Genomic DNA, 23,280 nt, shown 5'->3' on the forward strand with positions numbered 1-23,280 from the left:
TGGCTTCTTGCCTTTGAATTTCCCCTGTCTCTTCTGTCCCCTCGCATTTGCCTCCTGAGGGCACCGCAAAAGACTTTTCCTTAATTTGAGCAATGGGAAAGCAAGCGCTAGGAGCTCGGTGTGAAATCCCCAGCATGACATGAGTGTGGAGAAGGAAAGGGTCTCCTTCTGTGTGCTGACATCGGCAAGCGGGGGGAGCAGCCAAGGTGATCTGGGCCATAGCGTGGGAGTAGCATCGTTGGGGCTGACGGTACAAAGCGGCTTCCCTGCGCTGGCCTGTAAGCGGAAGCACGGTGAGCAGATCCTGCTGTCTTCACAAGCTTTGAGGTTGGTGTCCTGGGCGCTTCTGGCCTTTACAGCTCCACAGGTGGATTTTGCACCCTTGGGGTCGCATCCCACCAACCCAGGTGATGGACCTGCCCCCCTGTACGCTCCTGCTGGTGCCACCACAGCGCTGCCTGTTCTGCTGTTCTCTGGATGTCCCAGAGTGGCTCTGTCCCCATTGCTGCATGGCTGGGGAGGGGAGGGGTGGGCAGGAAGCACCGTCTACCTGTCCCTCTGCTGAGGTTGTCCCCTTCTCTCTCTCAGCTGTTTCCCTGACATCCCTGCTTCAGCCAGCTATGCACACCCCCAGCCCTCCAGCTCAACCACCATCAACGCGCCTCTTGCCAGCTCCATCACCAATGTGACCAACCCCGCTTCCAGCGGTTCCCTCCACCTTCCTCCCCCGGGCAGCCAGCTCCCCATCCGCCATGCTCCTCTTCTGGCCAACTCTTGTGGACCCAGCTACGGTGCTCACCTCAACTGCAATAACAACAATGGCATGGTGGTGCCCAAGGGCTACCTCGGTGGCCACTGCCTAAACAACGTGGTCCCTCCAATCAAATCAGAGCCCAAGGCCTCCTACGCACCTGGGTAAGTGGGGTTGGGGTGGCAGAACAAGGGCGAATGGTGGGACGAGTGTTCTCCAGGCTGGTAGGGCCTGGAGGGTGGGGGTAGTTTGTCCCACTGTGCCTTAAGTGCTGGCACCATCAGTCTGTGTGAAGCCCTTGCTTCGGAGAGATGTTTTTTTTACATGTGTAGGTCCTGAAGTTTCCTGAAAGGTTGTTTGGTGAATCTTGTTTGTGTGCATTGAGTTGGAGAGGATCAGTAACGTCCCCCACATCACCCATAACGTCACCCATCGGCTCTGGGTGACCAGGATATCTATGTTTCTCATCTACAAGTGTGTGATGGGAGAATATCGTAACATTGGTGGATTTTTTTAAGAAGGAAGAGACAAAGAATAAATTTGAACAAGATAAAAATCAGTCACCAGGACGTTCCCGTGACTATCTCAAGAGATGTTAACTAAATTAAGCAGAGAGATGTACTTCTCCTAGCCTGATGTTGTAGATACTTCACTCAAGGGAAGAAAAAAATGGTATCTGAGCTGGGTTTGTACTCCTTTGCAACAAGCTCTGGATGCAGACCTGCTGAAGGGCAAGAAGATGACCGGGTTTTAGTATTGCTGATGGACTCAACTGGACAGTTAGTCCTGAGAGGAGAAAAGTTGTGGTTCCTGCTTTCTGGGATGGCCTTGCCTGGAACAAGCAGGAAGGGAGTGACCCTGGCAGGCCGGGAGAGTGCGGCGACATGGCAGCTGCCATCTGCAGCGGCCAAAGGGCCAGAGAGAGACCGTGTCTGCAGAGAGCACTTGGGCAGGCGTGGCACGCTGAGAGCGTGTGGCCCTACAGCAGTGTCTGGGAGAGAAGCTTTACTGCCTGGAGACCCAAAGGGAAGAACGTGTCTGGTCCCTTCCTCCTCATGCACCTCTCTGGTCTGGGCTGCTCTCCCCCAGTCATTGAAGAGTGAAACAAGAAGATGATCTGAAGGTGGACAGAAGAAAATCAAGTGTTCAGCAACATGTTCAGCAGGAGGAGGCCCTGACAGTTGGCAATAACCACACCGCAAGGAGCTGTGCCATGGTCTGACCTGTCTCTGCAGCTCAGGGGATGGGTGGCCCTGACGCACTCTCTGCACAGCCAGTCTCTGCGCCTTGTCCAGTGGAGGTGGTGGCTGTAAGGGACAAGGGGGCCAGGACAGCACCAGGAGGACTCATCTCTGCAAACTCCTGTCTGGCTTTTCTCCTTCTGCCTTGTGCCCTCTGGGGTTGCCAGTGAGTGCAGCCTGGCGCTACTGGATTTGGAAGCGTCCAGCACACTGAACCAATGATTCAGCCATAATGCAGCTCCATTGGGATGACTTTGGCCCTTTTGATGAATTTGGAAAGATCTTCCAGAAAGAAACAAGCTAAACAAAATCTGCCCTTATTTTGTCCCCAGCCCGGGGAGTTTTCCCTTGCTGTGTACCCAGAAGGCTACGTGCAGCTTAGGGGAAGCCATGCCCAAACGCTTGACGTGATGGCTTGTTGTGTCCCTTTCTTCTGCATGCACCTGACATTCTCCAGGATGTGAGAGGTCCTGAGTAAGGATCACAGCTTGCAGTAAAGACCTTGGTTTGGATGTAGATGAGCTGGGTGGGCTTTGATGGCAGCGTTTCTTCAGCATCCCAGAATGTCTCTTCCCCCTTGTACTAGGCTTTTCCCAGAGGAGCAACATCTCACATGTTGGATACCAACAAACCCTTCCTTGGACTAGACACATCCACACTACCTCTCTGTGTGAATTCTGCAGTGTCCACCTTTCTTTTGCAAGGCCTTTTCCAGCCTGAATTGTCCCAGGCCCTTTTGTTACTGACCAAAACTTGGCTTGCTGAGGCACAAATCCTGATAAATTCCTAGGAAATACAGTATGAAGTCATGTCCAGCATGGCAAGGAGCCTGGAGATAGGGCTGGTGGTAGATGCTCCACACCAAGCTTAGGAGGGGAGCGGTGGAAAGGTGCTACAAGTGAAGGTGGAAGATGAGGGAAGTACAGTGAGGGCTCTTTGTTGGTGTTACACCCTCTCCGGCTGTGTTCCACTTACCACAGAGAATCCATTTGCCTGGTCTTGAGCTCCTCTGGTGCAGGAACGGCCTGTTGGATGTCTTGGTTTGCTGCTGTAGTAGTGGGTGCTGTCAGTAGCAGAATTTCAGAGGCGTGTGCATGGTGTACTGCAGCCTAGGGGCCTCGTTGACTTTTTGGCCAGCTTTCATCCAAGAAGCACTGATTTGTCTGGGATTATTTTGCAGCCACAAAGCTGGTTGTGTAAGATGGGGGAGTGGAAAAGGATCCCCATTGAAAATCCACTTGTGATGAGGACCGAGATGTCAGGAGACGGGGACGAAGCCGTGTTTGTCTTAGATGGAGCAGACTTTGCTGAGGAATTGGGCTGTTGAGGCTGTGTGTCACCGAGCGGATATGGGTGGAGAGACAAGGTATCTCCCTGCCCAAGATCTCCACAGGACAGAAAATGCAGGCAATGACAGCTCCAGCCACCAGCGCCACCATCTCCCTAACCATCTCTGCAGCAGCTTTGGCTTGCAGTGACCGTGGCTCAGTCTAGCTGGGAGCAGGGCCTCAACTTTTTCTGTGCACTTGATCTCTAAAATGTTGCTAGAGAAGAACCTGAGACAGGCAAATCCTTTATTTGTGCACCAGGGTGGTGGAAATTTTACCCTGAAGATGTGTGAGGCCCAAGATTCTGCTGCAGTGGGATGCATGCTGAGGAGGGGCTGCGAAAAGGAAAAAGAAAAATTGGTTCAAATGAATTTCCAAGGAGATGCTTTAGAAATGGCTGAAGAGCCCAGCTGACTGGAGTCTATGCTGGCTTGAGGTAAAATAAAGAAGGATGAAAGAGCCAAACGGCTCCCTGCAGTGCATCTGTGCTGCTACCACACATAACATGGCTGGTCCTCAGTCCTGCCGTCCCCAAGCCATGGGTGTGCTGGAGAAGGCAGCTGAGAAGTCCCCCTTTTATTTGGTTGCATTTTGCAGTCAGGGCCAAATCCTGCTCCTGGTGACACTGGAGTAAAGCCAGGGCGATACAGCCAGCAGCTGTGGTGGTGCTCAGGTTCGTACAGGTCACAAGGCAGAATCCATCCCGTGGTGCATCAGATCCCAGGTCCCAGCCCAGCTGCCCCCGAGCCTCCCATTTACCCAGGGTGAAGCACACCATCCTTCTCCGGGGAACAGATGAATTTCAGTTTGGCTTCTTTTAACTGGGGGTCTCACTAGCAGGTCAACAAAATGTCTGTTCCGGTTCCTGAGGTCCAGGGAACCACTCTGGGGAGCGGGGTAGCAGTGACAGCGCTGGCAGTCCCGAGCTCTTCAGCTGGACACGCTTGGGATGTTGGGGAGCTGCTGCGGGCGCCGCTGGGATTTCCAACCAGAGCCTGGAGGGTGCTTTGATCAAACTGGACCTATCAGTTGAGCTGGAAGCTGCTTTAAAATGACCTTCCTTTCTCTTTCCCCATTGCTCTGCAGCACTTTACCTGACTCTCCCCCCGACTCTGGATCAGAAGCCTACTCCCCTCAGCAGGTGAATGGTAAGTGCTTAAAACAAGAGGGGGGGTGGGGGGGAATTAATAATGCAAACCCCAAACCCGACGTCCTCCCCCTCTTTGTTCTGTGAAAGTGGTTGGCTCTGAAATCTTTATCAGACGGGAGAAAACAGGCGGCTGCAATACGTGGGGAGATTATCAGTTAGTAAATATCCCTAGACTTTCGCCTATTGTTCTGCTGCTAGTCTTTGCAAGGGGGGAGAGCGAGCAAGAGAGGGAACGGGAGAGAAGGCAAGGTGGGAATCCACTTACACGGGGAGAGATCAGCGGTGTGGCTTGTCCGTGGGCAGGGTGGGATATGGAGCTGCAAGCCTCCTTGTCCTGCCCTCCACCTCGGGTGAGCGAAAGGCCAGGAGTGTGAGCGCGTCCCTGAAATGGAGCCAGGCTCGGGGAGACAGACATGAACCCGCCGTTTAGCAGTAAGTTCCTTCCCAGCCCTTCCCTCCCCTCCAGTGGGGCCAGTGGATCCTGGGGGTCTTCTGCTCCCCCTGCAAAGGGCAGGGAGAGATGGGTGCCCACAGGTTCAGGCAGGGTCACTGCCAGGCCCTCCTGGCTCCCCCAGGGGAAGCCACTGAGCGTTATTTGGTTCCTCTGGTGACCTTCACTGGTCTTTGGTGGAAGAAACTCCTTGGTGAGGAAGGAAGGTTGCTTCTGGACTCCCTTCCCCCTCAGCAGCAGCACCCTCTTCCCCAGGCTCCAGCCCAGTCCCCACCAGGAACAGCGCCTGCTCTTTTTTTTTTTTTTTTTTTTTGATGGAAGAGGTCAAGAGTTCTGTTTATCTTGCTAAAAAAAATCCCTGGAATTCCTCCTGGCCGTTCCTTAAATATAACAAAGAGGCCGGGTTGCTCACCACAGGGAGAGCTGCTTTGACGTGCTGGCAGGAGCACCTCTGCTTGGGGAGGAGAGGAGGCTCCGGAGAGCAAAGTAGCTCCTTCCTCATGAGGGAAGGATCAGATTCACAGACCTGGTTTTATCCTGGAGTTGGGAGTGCAGAGCATGGGTCCTGCACTTGGCAAATGCATCGGCCCCTGTCCCCACTCCAGTTAGGAGCCTGTGGAGACTGTGATGTGCTGTGGACACAGTGAAGAGGCACTGTTGGCTGTGAGGGCATGTTCTTGGACACTCGTGCGTGTCCCTTGAAAGCTGCATGAGGTCTCCCAGCTTGTAGCCAAGCTGCCAGTGCCAAGACTGACCATGCTGCAGGGTCAGGATGTTCACTTAAAATGATGCAAAGACCCATTTCTTGCAGTGTTTCGTAGGGGAGGATGCGCGGCTCCTCTCCCAGCCCCAAAGCGGCTGTCCTATGTGGGTTTGGTCTCTGAGGGTTGTTCTGCAGCTGTTGGAAGTTGTATCCGTCAGCTAGACTGAGTGGTGCCAAAGCCACGCGGCCAGTTGCGTTGTCGAGCCATGCTAGTCTTTACTCCAGGTTATGGGTGGAAATTGAGTGTTTGTCAGGATGGCAGGAGCAGAGCTGGGTAAGGGGCATGTCATGAAAAAACAGAGAGATACTCTACCGCAGGGATGTCACTGCCCGCCCCAGCCATTGCATGAAAACAAAGCTGCTCCTTGATCCTGATCCCCAAACTCCTGAGGATGGAGACCTCCCATCCTCCCTGAGCTGCAGTGCATGGCGAGGCTGTCCCTGAGACACCTCCAGAAGGGCAGCTGGCCCAGGAGCAGGACCTGTGAGCGTGGGCAGAGGAATCCATCTGGATATGTGCTGGAAAAGGGCAATGAGAGATTTTGACAGGTAGCAAAAAGCCTCTGAAGGGAGCAGAATGGGCGAATGCGTGGAAGCAGCCCTGCCCTGGCAGCCTTCGGTAGGAAGGCTCAGTGTAAATACATTTCACTTTTCCAGACCTTGCAACGGGAGGAGTTTTCTGATTCCTAGTCAAGTGCTTTGGCCTCATTAGTCAACCACTGCCTGGTTGTTCGGAGAACAAAGTCCACCCAGCCCAGTGTCTGGCTCAAGGCTGGCTGGTGGCACCTGCTTAGGGGAGCAACCTGGCAGAGACCTGCAGATTTCCTCCCTGCTATCCCCATCCATGTCCCCATAGTCTCTGACAGGCTTGGCCAGTCCCTGGATGTGTTTTCTCCCTCCTGCTGGTGCTTGGCATAATCAGATGTCCCCAGCGGGCTGCAAAGAAGTTTTTTGCACTTAAACCACCTGCAGAGTCACTGTCCCTTCCTTCTCCCCTTGGTTTCCTTATACCCCAGGGCCAAACACCACAGGAGTCAGTCCCTCATTTCTGCAGGGACCTTGGTGTATGCTGTGGGAACACCTGAACACTCAGGCTGAGGCAGACACACCTCCAGTGTAAGGCAGAGTCTGTGAAAACAGATGTGCTTTGGCCTGGCAAAGAAAAGGTGGATGGAGGCTTCTTTTGTGGGGCTGGGGACCAGGCTGCATGGTTCCCACAGCCAGGGAAAGCCAGCAAAGAGCTCTGGTTCGGAGGCCATGGCTCAGCTGCACGTTTCATTGCTGCCTGGGCCTTTCAGTTCCAGTTTCTCATAGGTGATGTGCTTCAGCTGGGCATCAGCACCTGGCTTGCTACCGGGTTTTGTTGGTGTGTGACATCCTGGGGAGGTCTCAGGAGGGTAATGTGAGTTTAGCTGATCTTTTTGCTGCTGTTCAAAGGCCGATGCTGTAAATCTCCTTAGCAAGCACAGGCTTTTGGAGTGGTATTGATATCTGTTTTAATGCTAGGATGGGAGGGAAGGACTTCCATGCAGGAGAAATGTTGAACTTACACACAAGGCTTCTGTTACCCACTTTCCCGGGAGATGCCTCAAATTCCCACTCATCTACACCCGGGATGTTCGCTCCTTTTCCTGGGAAAATTTGTAAATTCTTTCAAGTCATATTTTTCTCAGCTTGACATCATCAGCGTGTGTTCTGAAAAGTTTCTCTCACATGTAAAATCTTGAGTATTGAGATTTTTCTGTGCGTGGATTTTCTGGCGTAGGTCTGCTCACACTCTTTGTCAGCTTATTTCTCATGTGTCTTGCACTAAAATTAGTGATCATTCTTCTAGTTTTCCTGTATTTCTTCACTGCTTTTCTTCACTTGCAAAATCTAGCCGTGCAAGGGTTTGGTTGTGCTAAAGAAGTATGTTCCAGATGGAAAGTTTCTTCTCTTTACAGTTTCTTTCTCCTCTTCACAGTTTCTGCAGTGAGGGTAGAGAAGCTGACATAAGAGATCATTGCAATTCATCAGACTCAGATCTTTGCCTTCCACTTGCTCATGACACAAGCTCACTCTATTTTAGGCTGCATTCAAACATAAAAATAAGGTGCTGAAATGATGCCAGAGCTGATTATTCCCAGAACATTTGAATAGACACTTAATCCTGTCATTAAGGCTGATGAGAGTGGTGTTACAACTTCACCAGTGTGGTCACTAGTATGACCAGTCCTTCGGTGCTGTGGGCAGCCTCAGACAAACACCTGTGTTCAAAGGAGGCAGAAATCACATCCTGCTCCATCTGAGGTGAGCGCTGAGCCTGTTCCACATCTTGCCAGCACACCAACTTTCTCACCAACGCATTTGTTTTTCTTAGTAAAATTATTCATATTATTTCCTTTGGTCAAATCACTATTTCTAGGAATTCTTGAGGCACGTTGGGTGAGATTCAGCCATGTTGCTTTTATTTACACGCTTTAATTTTTGCTTCTAGCCTCCAAAAATGTTTTGGTCCTAGTTAAAGCCCTCAGCTGAGCACTGGTGTTGCTGTGCATTGGGTTTATGGGTAGCTGGAGACCCAAGCAGCTGCAGAAAGGGAGATGGATTTGCATGCACCTCCACACACCAAGCATTTCTTTTGATGGTGATATAGTCAAATCGACCCTAATCATGGCATGGCTTGAGTATCCAATTCCAAATAGAGGAGGAGAAAGGTAGAATCCCATTTGAATGTCCCTTTTTGTTTATTTAAATTTAGAGATCAAAGTCTCCTTCTGGTTTAAATTTAAAAAAAACCAAAACAAACAACAAATAAACAAGTGCCCCCACAGGAATCCCCACCAGTGCTGCTGATGAGCTGGAGGTGTTCAGGTCCTTCAGTTGTCTCTTCCCTAGCAGTTCCCATGCCTATGCGTGCTCTCGTTGGAGAAGAGCACAGCGATTGTCCTTGCACGGTTGTAGTTGGTGAGAGGCCTTTTTTGGTGCCTCTGGCCCAAGCTGGGTGTGGGCATCCCTGGGACATCTCTGCTGGGATTGTGGAGTGTCCAGGCACCGCACCGAGCTGGGACCCCAAGCTCTCGGCAGAGCAGTGCTCTGTGGGGTCAATCTCACCCTCAGCTTCTCAAGGCTCCCTCAGCAGGTGAGACTCTGGGTTCTGGGCAGGGTATAGTGGCCCACACAAGGGCCTCCCTACGAGGAGCTCTAGCATCATGAAGTAGATCTTCTTTGCCATAAGAGCATATTGCTGGGCACTTTCCTTGGACCATGCCCAGAATCAGTAAAATTAGGTAAAGTTCAGGTGCTCTCTCTCCAGCTCTGCATTTCCGGGCTCAAGCTTCAGACCCTGTCGCTGACTGTTGGACCTTTACCCCAGCTGTGCTTTCTTGGTCCACACAGTTCCTTGGTGCTACAGGAATATTGTAGTTGATGGATTTTCTATTTGAAGGGAAATACAAAGCTAAAACAAAAGCTGCCTGGGAATTCCTAAAGACATGCTTTCATTGCAAAACATCCACACGCGATACCTAGGTTTAGCAAATATCAGGAATGCTTGTGGGAAACTTCCCTGGTGTCCCCCAGCCTGAGGATCTGGTTGCCCTTTGAGTTTTGGTTCTTTGAGCTTCAAGGTGAGCCTTGCCTACTTCCTTTGTGTTTTCCCTGTCCAGTCTTACCTCTTCTTAGAAGATGAACAGAATCCCAGAATCATCTGGGTTGGAAAAGACCTTGAAGCTCCTCCAGTCCAACCATGAACCTCACACTGACCGTTCCCAACTCCACCAGATCCCTCAGCGCTGGGTCAACCCGACTCTTCAACCCCTCCAGGGATGGGGACTCCCCCCTGCCCTGGGCAGCCCATTCCAACGCCCAACAGCCCCTTCTGCACAGAAATCCTTCCTCAGAGCCAGCCTGACCCTGCCCTGGGCAGCTTGAGGCCATTCCCTCTTGTCCTGGCGCTTGTTCCTTGGTTCAAGAGACTCATCCCCCCTCTCTGCACCCTCCTTTCAGGGAGCTGTAGAGGGCCAGGAGGTCTCCCCTCAGCCTCCTCTTCTCCAGACTAAACCCCCCCAGTTCCCTCAGCCGCTCCTCATAAGACATGCAGAATGGTACGAGACATGTGGTTTTGCAGTGTTGCGTGTTCCTGTATCAGGTGGCCATCCAGGCTCTGTAAACACCACTTGGACAGGCTGTGTCTGAGGTCAGCAGCCAATGCCACTGACACAAAAAAGGAAGCCCTGCTCTGGTTCTCATGCAGGGCAACCCTGGTGGTGTCTGGGGCCATTAAGGAACCTGGGAGGAGAAATCAACGCAGGGCAAGGTGGCCATTGCAAGGGACATGGGATGGCTGAGGGGACACGGCCATGCTGAGGCGAGGCAGAGGTGTGGGTTCATGAAACTAACCAGGACTGGGACGGTTCAGGGGCAGAGGAGTGCTGGACCTGGGCTTAGGACACGCTGGTCTAACAGCTGTTCCACTTTATTTCCTTCAAGATCCTCACCTCCTCCGGACCATGACCCCCGAAAACATGTGCCACATGACTCCCCCTTCTCGCCTGGAGCACCCTCCTCCTCCGCCGCCTCCACCTCCACCCCCCCACCTCCAGGGTCCCCCGCCGCCACCCCCTCACCCACACCAGCAGCAGCACAACCCTCACTACCCTGGCCTGCAGCGGGACATGTACATGAAGGCTGAGCCCCTGATGCCGCCGTACGGCATCGGGCAGGGCATGGCTCCTGCCGACCTCCACCACGCCCAGCAGTCGCAGATGCTGCACCAGCTCCTCCAGCAACACGGAGCAGAGTAAGGCCTCAGGGTGCTGGGGCTTTTCGGCGTGATTTGTGTGATTTGGGGAAGCGGTGTGGGATGAGGGGATGGGAGCTGGAAGCTTGCAGAGTGCGTAAGCAAAATGAGTGGCTTTAACTGCAAATTAAGGAGCGTGCTCTGGTTCTGGGGAGGCATCGAGGTGGAGATGGCCCAAAGTGTGGGGCAAGGCTTTGCAGTGTACGGCTCCAGAGTTGGTCAGTGGGGACAAATGAGATGAAAGCAAAAATGTGGCTCCATGCCCAGGTGGCCCAGAGCTTGATGGTCATAGGGTGGGTGGGCAGAGCCTGGTGGGAGAAGGTGGTGATAGTACTGAAAGAACCCGTGGCTCCTTGCATGAAGGGTTTGGTTTTTATGTGAGATCCCAGATTTTTTTCTGGACATGGCTGTTACCTCTTGCTTCCCTGCTCAGCCTTTGCTTTCCCACGGGTCTCTGCAGCCTCCCAGTGCACCCTGCCAAGAAGCGGAAACACTCCGAATCGCCCCCCAACACCCTCAATGCACAGATGCTCAACGGGCTGATAAAGCAGGAGCCAGGTATGGGGTCCGTGCCACTCAACCCTGACAGAGTCCAAACGCCTCCCTGGCATCAGCCGGGAGCGCTCTCACCAGGTATGTGGTTTTTGCCCTCCCTGTCTCCCTCCCCTTAATACCCCCAGCATGCAAACCCCTGCTGCCAGCACGGGCACCCCTGGGCGCTGGGGGGAGGGCACGTGGGCACCGCAAGGTGCCAAATGGGGGGGCTCCCAACCCTGGCTGGGTCCTCAGAAGGGGAGAGCAGGGCGGTGAGTTCATCCTGGCCCAGATCTCGTGCCCGTGGTGGTGCCCTGGCAAGCTTCAAGCAATGCCAGTCGCTTCCTTGTGCTCTTACTCATCTGGACACTCTGTCAGAGTGACTGAAATTGGTATTTTCCCCTCGCTGCAGGCCTGATTCAAGATAATGACAGCTTGAATGGCTCCTACTTGGATCCCAACTACCAGTCTATAAAATGGCAGCCACATCAACAGAACAAGTGGGCAACTCTGTACGATGCCAACTACAAAGAACTGTGAGTAATTCATCCACCTTTGGAGAAAGTCAGATTCACCTTTTGTGTATTGGTGGCAAGGGACTGGGGTTGGGGGCGTTGTACTCACAAGATGGGACAAGGATTCTCCTGGGCTCCCCCTTGTCCTCTCCTGTTGCCTGCTGATCTCTGCTTGCTTGTGTTGTGGTGGAGATGCTCTCTCCACAGTACCTTTGCCATTGGGAAAGTGACTTCTCTGCATTTCTGCGGGGCTGATGGAGGATTAAGAAATGGGGCTGGCTCTGTAGGAGCCAGCAGAAAGCTGTTGAGCAGCCACTCAGACCTTGCTCTGCCATGGAGGGTTGCACTGGCAAATACAGCCTTGCCCTGAGCATGGTTTGGGCCAGCAGCACCCTTCCCTCTTGCTCAGGCTTACCAAGCTCCTGGATTTTAAAATAAGTATTAAGATTTCCTAGACAATGCATAGCAGGGATGACTGGAGGTAATCTAGAGCCACTTGAGCACCGCTTGAGAGCAGTATAGAAAGGAGCCTGAGGAGGAGGAGAGGGAGTGGTTGATGGGCAGAAGGGGGAAAGGGGGAGAGAAAGGAAGGAAGAGGGAGGGTGTTGAGGAAAGCTGGGAAGCCAGGAGGGGCAGCGAGGTGGCAGAGAGGTGAGGGGAGTGTGTGGAGAGGAAAACTGGGGTGGCTGAGGCAGGTGGGGGAGCAGAGAGCAGCTGGGTAGGAAGGTGGGCTGGGGGGGCTGCGTGGGGCTGGGAGCTGGACCGAGAGCCTGGGGCAGAGGAGGGTGGAGGCAGTGCATGGCCAGGCTTCACAGGGAAACAGGAGTGCTCAGGAGGAAACCTCTTTGGATCCTCCCTGCATTCCTTGAAGGTGACAGAGAGCTGGCAAGCAGCAGGTTGGGTTCCAGGAACCACTCACTGAGCAAATGAACCCCCCCATTTCCCCTCCTGCTCTTTCTGCACAGCCAGTGGCTGGTGAGGGTCCTCTCAGGGACACAGAAAAGGGGGTGCTCTGTTATCTGTGATACCAAATAATCCAAGACTATTATCACACCTTGCCTGGATGGTGCTCAGGATGGAAGTCAAGGGTCCAGGTGAGGCCAGAGGCAGAGTAGGATCCGCAACGAGCAGGGAAGCCACTGCTGCAAGCCCCAGCCCTCCTGCACACAGATCTCCAGCTCAGCCAGCCCTAGCCCTTGTACCGTCTTTGATGCAGAGTGGTGCACCATGACTGGGGCACACTCTGGGCTGTTCCCCTGCAGAGAAGGGGCTGTTGCAGTCGGTTACTACTTTGGTGACATCCTGTCATTTGCAAAGACTGTGTTTGTGGCTGTTTCCCCGACTGCAGCAGGAGAGGGGTAATTTGGGGAGGTGGTTACTTCTGGTTTACTAAACTGTTTCCATAAAGGAAGCAAGTCCCACCTTCAGGTGGGATATCAATTACTTGTGGGAACTTGTGAACAGCTCTGAGGTCCAGTCCTGTGGCCCTGCCCCTGCTCTCCACCACCAGTTTCCTTTTCTATAGACCAGACCAGCCCCTAGTTCCCACTTTCCCACACTGGACAGTGTTTGCATTCAGCTCCCACCTCCTCAGAGCGCTGCCTGGATATGCCATCTCCTTGATTTGGTTTTCAACCAGGGCCTGGGCATAACTGGGCAGTTGTGACGCCGCTGCTGCGGTTTTCCAACCTGACAGAACCACCTTTGGCTTTTGCTGCTGTTCTCACTTCTCCCAGACTGGTTTTGTGTCAGTACTGTGAGCCTCACTCTCTTTACCCCATGTCAAAGGGCTTCAGAGAAGTGGAGGCACCAGGAGAAGAAAACCCCTCTTCTCTAACTCGAGCAGTTCTTGGTCACAGCCTGCCAGTCCCTGGAGTGGCCTCTTTTCCACCGTCTATCTCTGCGGGCCTTTCACTGTGTGGCAGAATCACAATGCACCTTGTGTAGTCAGCAGGGTCCAAAGAGCCCTGAGCATCATAGGAGCAGACTTTCCTCATGGTCTCGCCTTTCTCTTTCCCATAATGAGTCCCCCTTTTCCTTCCATCTCACTGTTTACCTGCGCTAGGTAAACGGTTTCTCACCTGAAACTCATCATGACTCTCTCAGGTTGTCACGGACTATTTCCAGGTGTTACAGTCCCTGTTCCAGAGATTTGCCATGCACCCCAGTATCATAACAGGTAGACTGACAGAGGCAAACTGCACAAGATTTTCTGCTGGAGTTCTACAACCTGCAGCTTTTAACTTCTGCAAACCCAGCCCTGCCCTACCATGGTCTTTAGATCTGTGCTCGAGATCACTTGCCTAATACCTGCTTTTAGGATTTAGGGTGAAAGCCAGAGCAAACCTACTTCTGTGGCATTTAGGTCATCATCCTGTTGTGTAATGAATAAATTCCTTTTAACTGACTTCATGTAGATTTTAGAAACCCACGTGCGGTTTGTTGTGGCTCTGGATTTGACCAGAATTAAGGGTTAAGGTCCAAGGGTTGATCGATTAATTTTTGATTACACACCACCTCGGTGGACTCTTCCTCTTTACGGTGGGTTTGAGGCCAGGTATCTCTAGGAGAGCCTGTGCAAGCTCAACCTACATCTCTTCCTAAATGGAAGATCGCTTAGTTCTGCAGGTGCAGCACTGCACCAGAATAGATCTGTGAGAAACACCAAAAGATCACTCTCCCCTTCCTTCTTCCATAATGGCATTTTTTAGGTTGACTAATTCATGTTTCAGCAGGTAGGAGTCTTCTCCTTCCTGCCTGCCTTTTGGGCGTACTCAGCAAATGAGCAGCCAGGTGTGTCTCTTTGAGATCTGTATTTCTACAATTTAGTTTCCTCTGAGATTATAAAGCAAGGACCAGCCATTCCCGATCTGTTTTCCCCTGGAAGCTGTCCTCTAGTTTCTAATGTGCTGTTAGTGTTTCCTGCCCCTAGAGGGAATATATTTTTTTCCCCTGTGATCCAGGTGCCCAAAACCTTTTCACAGCCCCAGGAATCTGAATCATCTGAACCATCTGATTTTACCCACTCTTGTTCTTAAGAAAAGAGACCAGGAAGGTTGGTTTAAGAGGGAGACCATTGGAAGCTGCTCAGGTTTTTACCCCAGCATGGTCTGTGGTTTAACAGCGTTTGCAAGGCAAGTGCCACGCAGCCCCCATGGAGGGGAATCATCCAGCTTGGCGGTGCTTCCTCCTGCTCTGCCTCAGAGGGAGCCAGTCCAGTGACTCCTGCTGCACAGGAGAGACCCAGCTCTGCTTCTGCATCTCAAGTGACACTTTCTCTTGGGCTAGCGGAGTAATTGCTTTGTCTTTTTTTTAATATCTTTTTGAACCTATACAGGATAGCTTATTCTGGTGCCTGTGGATTTATGTAATGTTCCATGCTAAGTATATCTTAAAGGGCAAAAAATACAATTAAATGATATTCTGTGTTCTCCTCCTCTTGCACATTCAAAATTAGGTCCCTTAGTATAGAATTATAGAATCGCTTAGGTGAGAAAAGACCCTTAAGATCGAGGTCATTAGTAACCATCACTGAAAGTTTTTTTGTTCTTCGGAATAGTTTCCTGCTATGGTTTGTGAGGATCAAGAGCCCTGTGAGAATTTGTTCCAGCTTGTATCAGCACTGTTCAAGCCCATTTAACAGCTCTCTCTTCTTATGCAGTGAGTGTAGCTGTCACATCAGATCATATTTGTATCTTGTGTCTGTGAATATGTGGAAAATTTCATCTTCGTTCAGGCATTTTCCTGGCAGAAAGCTACAGAGTCAGAGCCCTTCAACCATTTCTCTTTTTCTGCTGTTTTGGGCTGGATCTTGGAGCCAGGCTCCTTCTTGGCCATTGCTGTGGCTTGATGAGATGAGGACAGAATAGGGGGGATCTGAACTTATTCTGTAGTTCCTAAGTAGATTTTTCTGCCTTCTTAGAGACTTGTACAGTGACTTTTGTTGTGTGAATGGCAACAGATTCCCTGTCCCCAGGCAGGCGTGAAGAAGTGGAGCAGCCCTCTGCAAGAAGAGCAAAGGGGAGCCGGGTTCCCATGAACTACATGGGTTTAGTTTTGACACAAACTTCCTAGAAGTAGGCTGGATTAAGGAAATGGAGGAAAGGAAGGAAGGATTGCTGCATGGATTTGAGTGGAGATGCCTGGAAACCTGTGTCTTGGCTTTCTGGGTTTGTGTCTCAGGCTTTGCTTATGTGGGCTGAGGAATCTCTGTTGGTCAAGAGAGACTGAAGTCTGGATTAGTTTTATTGATATGTTTCTTTTTGGCCTTTTGCACTGGTTTTGTGGTTTCAGACTCACTGAACCTTCAAAAGGGTTAGCTGGTTTCCAGCAGCGGTGCCGAAGAGGCCTGGAACCAGGCAGCTCACTAATTTACTCCTGGGAGCAGGAGTAATTCATCTCCCTGACAGCATACTCTGATAAATGCCAGCAGGCTCCCTCCTCCCTCTCTCCGTTTGTGTACAGTTTGAGGTAAGGCAGCTGGCGAAGGGCAGTGCAGTGCTCCACAGAAACATTTCCACGCTGAGGCCAGAGCTTCTCTGCTCTGACCTGCGGAACTGGGCTGGGGCTGTTCTCTTCCCAGCAAACAAACTGGTGCTCTGCCCTGAAGCTCAGGTCTACGGTCTGAACTGGAGCTTTCAGGCTTTGACTCCTTGGTTGGAAGAAGCATCTTTAAAATCAGCACCAAACCTGGCCTTGCTGGAGATCCTCGACCTCACCGTGGGGATGGAGACAGTGTGACGTGGTCTGGTTCTGCTGGGTGCGTTTTGGCTTTGGTGACTTGGTGTGTTGGCCAGTTTGGCTAATCCCGTGGTGGTGGATCGCTGAGGTCTCACTCTCTCATGCTGCGAGTGTGTCTCGTACAGCTGAAGGGACCATGGATGGTGCTGAGCCATGGATGTGCTGGTGGGGTTGTGTCAGTCTAACGTGCACTGGGCAAGACGGCAGCATTGTGCTGCTTGACTTGGAGGTTCCTCCATCCTGGTGTTTGTATCCTGGAAAAGAAACAAAGCAGGGACTGTGTGGAATTAGTGAGTGGCCCTTGAATTAGGGGGTCTCCAGACATTGTGTGTTAGGAGTGGTTGAGATATTGGGGAGCCTAGAAGGAAGGGGAGAACTGGGGGAGATTTTTCTTCCAGAGAGGAAGCAGTAAAGGCATGTGAGCATCCTGACAATCCTGCTCTCACCCACAAATCCCAGTACAGTTACCTTCCCATCAGAGACACATTTCTCCTTGCAGTGCCTTTCCCTTTGTGCTTTAATGTGGAGGGTGAGGGCGCTCCCTGCTCCCGTAAGCGTGGATGCCAGACATGGCTGTGGAGAGTTTGTAACCTCTCACCCTCACTCAGATTGAGAGAAACCTCCCCTCCTCTGATCCTGGCCTTCTAAATCCTGCCTTAATCTGCTTTTGTCGGAGGGGCGTTTTTGGCTAAAATAATCCATTTGACCCCAGACCTTTTATTCCTGACACTTTGCCCTCTGACCCCTACAGTCTCCTTGGGAAAAGCCAGCAGGGTTTTGGCTGCCCCCAGGGCCATTGTCAGTGGCTGGTGTCATTCCTAATCCCAGGAACCGCTTCTGCCTCAGGGTCTCCTGCTCTTCCTTCTCCTATCGCCCCATCACGGCCACCTGGGTCTGGTACAGGGTGGTGTTGACTCCAAGGTCCCTGTGGGTTAAGATGAAAGGGAGGATTTTTTTTTTTTTCTAAGTGTCACCACTTACAATGCCACAGGAGGTGATGTCCTCGCATCACATGGCAGTGGGGGAGTGGGTTTGCTGCTTCCAGGTGGGATTTACGTGAGAGTGAAAAAACACTGGAATAGGAGATGCAGGGGGTACCCCACCCTGCAGTGGGGGTAGTCTGAGAGCAGCATCTTGGCTCTTAAGACAGAGGGCTGGAGAAATCCTTGGCCTCTCTCTGATACCTGGAAAGCAGCTTATTGCCTCTGACCTGCCCCAGCACAGGGATCCTGCTTTGCGGGATGCACCAGCCACAGCTATTGGGGAAAACTCAGAGGAAAGGGGACTCTGGAAGGACCAGGCATTTCTAGAAGACAGAGGGGGAGCCTGACTCTCTCCCCTCTATCAGCATGTGTTTAGCACCCATCAGTTTGAGTGATGTTAACCAGAGCATGTTTTGGAAACACCCATGGTTTGGAAATTCGGTCAGACCCTCCCTCTCCTCAGCTGTCTCTGTTAAAAACCAGTGGGATGAGTGGTGAATGCTTGAGGGTCCTGGACAGACAGAGGCAGACGTGGGTCTTGATGAAAACAGCAGGGAATAGCTCTGCCACCCCCAGGGTGAGCGCGGAGGGTGCTCAGGCCAGCCCAAGCTGCAGCTCCCCATCAGGAGGAGCCAGATGGAGAATTTGGGTCTGAAGCTGGGAGGAAGGCAAGAGCATAGGGGAATTCTTCTCGTGCTTCTGGGCTAAGGTAGTGCTCTGCTCCCACCGTCTGGTTTGTGTTAGGGGCACAGCACAGCAGCCCCGGGTCCCTTGGGTGCAAGAAATGCATAAGTTGCTCACAGCCAGCCCAGCATTATTCACAGCTGCCTGGAAACACCCGCAGGTTTCATCCACATTAACCCCTCACATGTATGTGGGGGGAGAATGGCTTTCTTCCCAGAAGGAAGGAAGGGACACCAGGGAAACAAGAGTGACCTTTCTGTATCTCCTGCTTCCCAGAGCCTGCTGAGGTCTGGTTCATCCATCCCCTCAGTCTCAGTCTGTCCACCTCCCCTCCCCTTGCTCTGGGCAGTATCTGTCTGGCTGCCTGTATTAAGAACTGGAGGTGGAAGTCAGAAGTAGTTTGCTTTTGTGGAATAGTGCTCCATAATTTTTAAGCCTGTTGTCAAAGACTAGGCTGAGCTCCTCTTTACCTCATCCATAGCTCTTTAATTAAAAACAATGAGATTTTGGTGTTCTGCTACAACTGCTTGATGGGGCGGGCGGGATGAGAGGCATCTCCATCCCCCCTGCATCAGGCAGGCAGCACCCTGGGGGCCCACCAGCCCAGATCTGGGTTTTTGGATGGTGAGAGAAAGGGGACTTGCTGCAAAGGCCACATATTTCCCTCGTTCCCATGGTAACCAGCCCATTAAGGAGATGTAGATTAAACCTCCCCAGCTGGTGTGTGTTCATCGGGCAGCCAGGGCCCCCTCCTCCTCCTCCTCCTCCTCCTCCTCCTCCTTGTCCTCCTCCTCCTCTGGACCTGCCTGCTGGGAGCTGGAAGTTTTTCATGGCAGCCAGAGCAGGTGGTTGTGATTTCAGCAGGAATCCGGCACGCAGGCGGTACCGCCTGGTAGCAGGGCCAGTGCAGGCGACGTCGGGAATGCGACCAGTGAAGCGAGCAGAGGTGTGAGACCACCCCAGGGTCAGCCTGAGCTGCTTCTCCAGGCGAGCAGCATTCAGGGGTCTGCTCCAGGCTTTGGGCAGGCTCTGGAGTTTGGTATCTCCGGTGTGTGTTGAGCCAGGGCTAAGCGGCTGCGCTTTTTGGGAACAGCACTCAGAAAGGAGATGCTGGGCTATTGTGGCTCAGAATCTCAGAATCATCTGGGTTGGAAAAGACCTTGAAGATCCTCCAGTCCAACCATGAACCTCACACTGACCATTCCCAACTCCACCAGATCCCTCAGCACTGGGTCAACCCGACTCTTCAACCCCTCCAGGGATGGGGACTCCCCCCTGCCCTGGGCAGCCCATTCCAACGCCCAACAGCCCCTTCTGCACAGAAATCCTTCCTCAGAGCCAGCCTGACCCTGCCCTGGGCAGCTTGAGGCCATTCCCTCTTGTCCTGGCGCTTGTTCCTTGGTTCAAGAGACTCATCCCCCCTCTCTGCACCCTCCTGTCAGGGAGCTGTAGAGGGCCATGAAGTCTCCCCTCAGCCTCCTCTTCTCTAGGCTTATATTATACTATGTTTATAGTACTATAGCGTATAGAGGGGTGGTTGCCCCAGCGTCCTCATCAAATCCCAGCCCCAGGAACCATATTTCTTTCCAGCTGAAGACCCACCTAAAGCAAAGCTTGCAGCTCCAAGGAGGTATATGGACCTTCCCTGAACTCCCATCCCTGCACGGCAGGATGGGTTCTGCACGGGCTTAGGCAAGGTGTTGGCTTCGTGTCAGGCAGGTCCTGCCTGTGCCGAGCAGCCCTGTGAGCACCCAAGAGCAGTGTCAGCACACGGGAGGAAGGAAGCTGTCTCTTGCCCCAACACAACCCTCCTTCCCCTCCCACGTGCCTGCTGTGCCTCAGGATTATTTTGTGGCTGTTAAGTGTGAGTAGAGGTGACCTTCACAGTCTGTGGTGAGGTGGGACTCTTCACGACGCAGTCACTGTTCATGTGTGGTGGGACATGGAGATGAACTGTCCCCCCAGCCCTTCCTGCCCCGCAGTCGGGTGCTTCACATGCACCCCAGGATGTGGCCGTGGACCACGCCACGTGGATCCCTCCTTGCCTCTGCTGCTGGGTGCATGGCTTATCTCCTGCCCTCCCCCCCACCCCGTGAGCGTCAGCCTCTCGTGGTGCGCACAGGACTCTGTGCTAACACCTGCTGCCTTTTCCACAGCCCGATGCTGACCTACCGTGTAGATGCTGACAAGGGCTTCAACTTCTCAGTGGGTGATGATGCCTTTGTGTGCCAGAAGAAGAATCACTTCCAGGTCACAGTCTACATCGGCATGCTTGGAGATCCCAAGTATGTGAAGACCCCCGAGGGCCTGAAACCCTTAGAGTGCTTCTACCTGAAGCTGCACGGAGTGAAGGCAAGCGGGAGCTAAGGGCCAGTAGCCAGCAGGGAGAAGGGGTGCTTGGCAGGCAGCTGGGGTCAGGCAACACCACGTCTCACATGCTAAATTGTAGGGGAGTGTATAGGAGAGTGCTGAAGGCCAGAACAAGGCAGGTCTTGTAATATGAGTCCTAAGATGGAGTCAATCGCTGCCTGGGTGTCTTCAGGGCTGCCTCTCACTCACATTTGACTCTGGAGGTTTATAGGCACTTTGGGAAGATCCTTTCACCCTCAACATCCCACCCCCCACCCCGCCCCCCAAAGGAGGCACCCACGCTTGGACAACCACCACACTCAGGTTGGGTGTTGCAAGTCGATTGTACTGAGTCCTAGAAGGGCTGGGCAGACAGCTGGCCCGTGCTGGGGAGAAGGAGGTGGGAAGGGGAAGGTCTCAGCTTTCTGCTCTTTGTCACACCCCTAAATCTTTCTCTCCAGCTAGAGGCCCTGAACCAGTCGATCAATATAGAGCAGTCACAGTCTGACCGCAGCAAACGGCCCTTCAACCCTGTCACGTGAGTATTGCATGGGGTATGTTCATGTGGGGAAGTGCTGCTGGGGAATAAAGAGGAGAGGGTGAGGAAGGGGGCTGAGCTGGAGCTCTCGGAATAGTGCTGTGGGTGTCACACTTTCCAGTTTTCTCTTCTGTTTCCCGCAGCAAAGGTTTTCTCTCTTTACATTCCCTGCTCTGCTCTGTGCTCAGCTCATAGACCTGCCTTGGTGGAGCAGGCTAGGAGGTATCCATTCCCCAGAGAACCTCCTCTCCCAACATCTCTCACTCACTCCTCTCTTTTCGCTTTCCCAGGGTCAACCTGCCTCCGGAGCAGGTCACCAAGGTCACTGTGGGGCGGCTGCACTTCAGCGAGACCACAGCCAACAACATGCGGAAGAAAGGCAAACCCAACCCAGACCAGAGGTGAGGAGCTCAGATGCCTTCTCCAAGCCATCCTGGGTGTTCAAGGCCTGTCCCCAGCCTGGGGAGCGTGGCTGGAGGGAGGGGGACATGTCCTGAATAGCCTGTCCTTGTCTGTGTGGAGGAAAAGAGGTGTCTGCTGTGGCCACAAGAAGGGTTTCCTCCATTATTTGAGAGGCTGGGGACAGTCCCCGAGCCCCACAGCACAGAGAGAGGGGTTTTGCCAAGCCCGCCATGACAGATCGGGGCCTCGGCCTCCAGAGGGGAGGCAGACTCAGTGCAGGACAGCACCCTGACCTCTCTCCCCTCTTGGCAGGTATTTCATGCTCGTGGTAGCCTTGCAGGCACATGCCCAGAACCAGAACTACACACTCGCAGCCCACATCTCTGAGCGCATCATCGTCAGAGTAAGTCCTTCTCTCCTTCCTCAGCCTCTGAAGGTGCCCCACAGTCCTTTGCTGGGCAATCCTCCTACCTCCCTCTGGATTTTTGGTGCTTTCCTCACCCATCCCTGGCCTACCTTCTCTAAACCATCACTGCTTTGCTTGTAGCTCTACCTGGGGGTTTCTGGCTCCACATCTGCTTCATCAGAGCAGTCTCAGGGCATGCAAGAACCTGTTACAGGACAGGGAAGGGAGTGAGGGAATGATGCTGTTGAGACTTTGCAGCAGGGACAAAGCCTCCAGGTGCAGGAAGACTGGGGACCCTCCCAGGGCAACAACCTTTGACATGTGCTGAGGCAGCAGTGCTCAAATGCAGAGGAGCAGGAAGAGGTAGACACCATCCTCGGGGCTCTGCAAGAGCGCTCAGCTCCGAGACATAAAGGCAGGGTATAAAACACAAACAGATGGACCTCAGAGTCTGCAAAAAGTAAGTCCACAGTGAATTATGCAGCCTCTGGGGTGCCTGGCGCAGGACTGCAGGGAATTGCAGGCAGCCTGGACTGCCCTGTCTCAACCTGGGAGCGGGACACAGAACCACGGCGGCAGGGCAGAACCCCTGGGCTTGGGACCCAGGAGCAACAGCCATGTCACTTGGTTTCCTCCTGCTGCCCTGCGTGGTTCTGGCTGGGGCTGTTGGAACAGCTCTGGTAGCTGAGATAGTAACAGACAGCTCAAGAAAGCAAGGGTATTCCTTTAGGGAGAGGAGCAGAGCCTTGGTTCTTGCAGAGAGAGACTCTGACAGGGCCAGCCGATGAGTGCCAAGGCTGTCTCTGCTGTAAGGGCAGGCTGGGCTCTGTTCCCTGGCTCCGTGCCCCTGCCACTTTACTTTGTGCTGCTGCAAAGCTCTGTCTCACACCTCCATGGCCTTGCTTCTGCTGTGCTGGCTCTGCCCTGCCTGTCTGCCAAGCTCCCTGCTGTCCCTCCCCTGAAGCTGGGGCTGCCACTAGTCAGCCTCAAGGTCTTCCTCAGGCTGTAATTCAGGACACTGCAGGCTGGAGAGGGCACTCGTGCCAGGATCTCATGACCTGGACTGTTTATCCCTGTTCATCCAGGGTGTCAGGATAAACTGGCTCTGAGGAAGGATTTCTTTGCAGAAGGGGCTGTTGGGCGTTGGAATGGGCTGCCCAGGGCGGGGGGGAGTCCCCATCCCTGGAGGGGCTGAAGAGTCGGGTTGACCCAGCGCTGAGGGATCTGGTGGAGTTGGGAATGGTCAGTGTGAGGGTCATGGTTGGACTGGAGGATCTTTAAGGGCGTTTCCAACCCAGATGATTCTGTGAGACACACCCCAGTTTCAGCCAAGATCTCTCCTGTCTCTGATTCCCTCCTGTGGAGCAAGGACACCCTTGCTCCTGGGTGCTCCTACTTATGCCAAGCCTTCTTTCTCAGCTCTTCCCCCCCTCATGCTAACAGGAGGTGCAGTGGGGTTCCTGGCCCTGTCCAGGCCACTGCAGCATCTTGGGGCTCTCTGACGTCTATCTCTTGCCCATAACCTTTCCTGCTATATGGTCCTTCTGCACCGTGCCTGGAGGGAGGGTCTCTGGAGCTCTCCTGCTGTCCTCCCTCCATCTGCATCCCAGAGTGCCTCTGCCCAGCAGCACTTCAGTGTTTCTCCCCCTGGTTTCTCTGCTGCTG

At 53.1% G+C, this 23,280-nt stretch overlaps 1 protein-coding gene across 1 annotated transcript in view; it reads left to right on the forward strand.

Moving 5' to 3' along the window:
- MYRF (myelin regulatory factor) overlaps positions 1 to 23,280 on the forward strand; it is a 61,826-nt gene that overhangs the window by 26,111 nt on the left and 12,435 nt on the right. Inside the window, exons 3-11 of the mRNA XM_074918326.1 lie at positions 589 to 915; positions 4,407 to 4,468; positions 10,155 to 10,464; positions 10,925 to 11,097; positions 11,411 to 11,534; positions 20,077 to 20,272; positions 20,731 to 20,807; positions 21,098 to 21,208; positions 21,522 to 21,612. Coding sequence (XP_074774427.1) covers positions 589 to 915; positions 4,407 to 4,468; positions 10,155 to 10,464; positions 10,925 to 11,097; positions 11,411 to 11,534; positions 20,077 to 20,272; positions 20,731 to 20,807; positions 21,098 to 21,208; positions 21,522 to 21,612 — 1,471 coding nt within the window. The remainder of the gene's footprint in view (positions 1 to 588; positions 916 to 4,406; positions 4,469 to 10,154; positions 10,465 to 10,924; positions 11,098 to 11,410; positions 11,535 to 20,076; positions 20,273 to 20,730; positions 20,808 to 21,097; positions 21,209 to 21,521; positions 21,613 to 23,280) is intronic.

Source organism: Athene noctua, chromosome 14 (genome assembly GCF_965140245.1).
Source record: "Athene noctua chromosome 14, bAthNoc1.hap1.1, whole genome shotgun sequence".
Taxonomy (NCBI): Eukaryota; Metazoa; Chordata; class Aves; order Strigiformes; family Strigidae; genus Athene; species Athene noctua.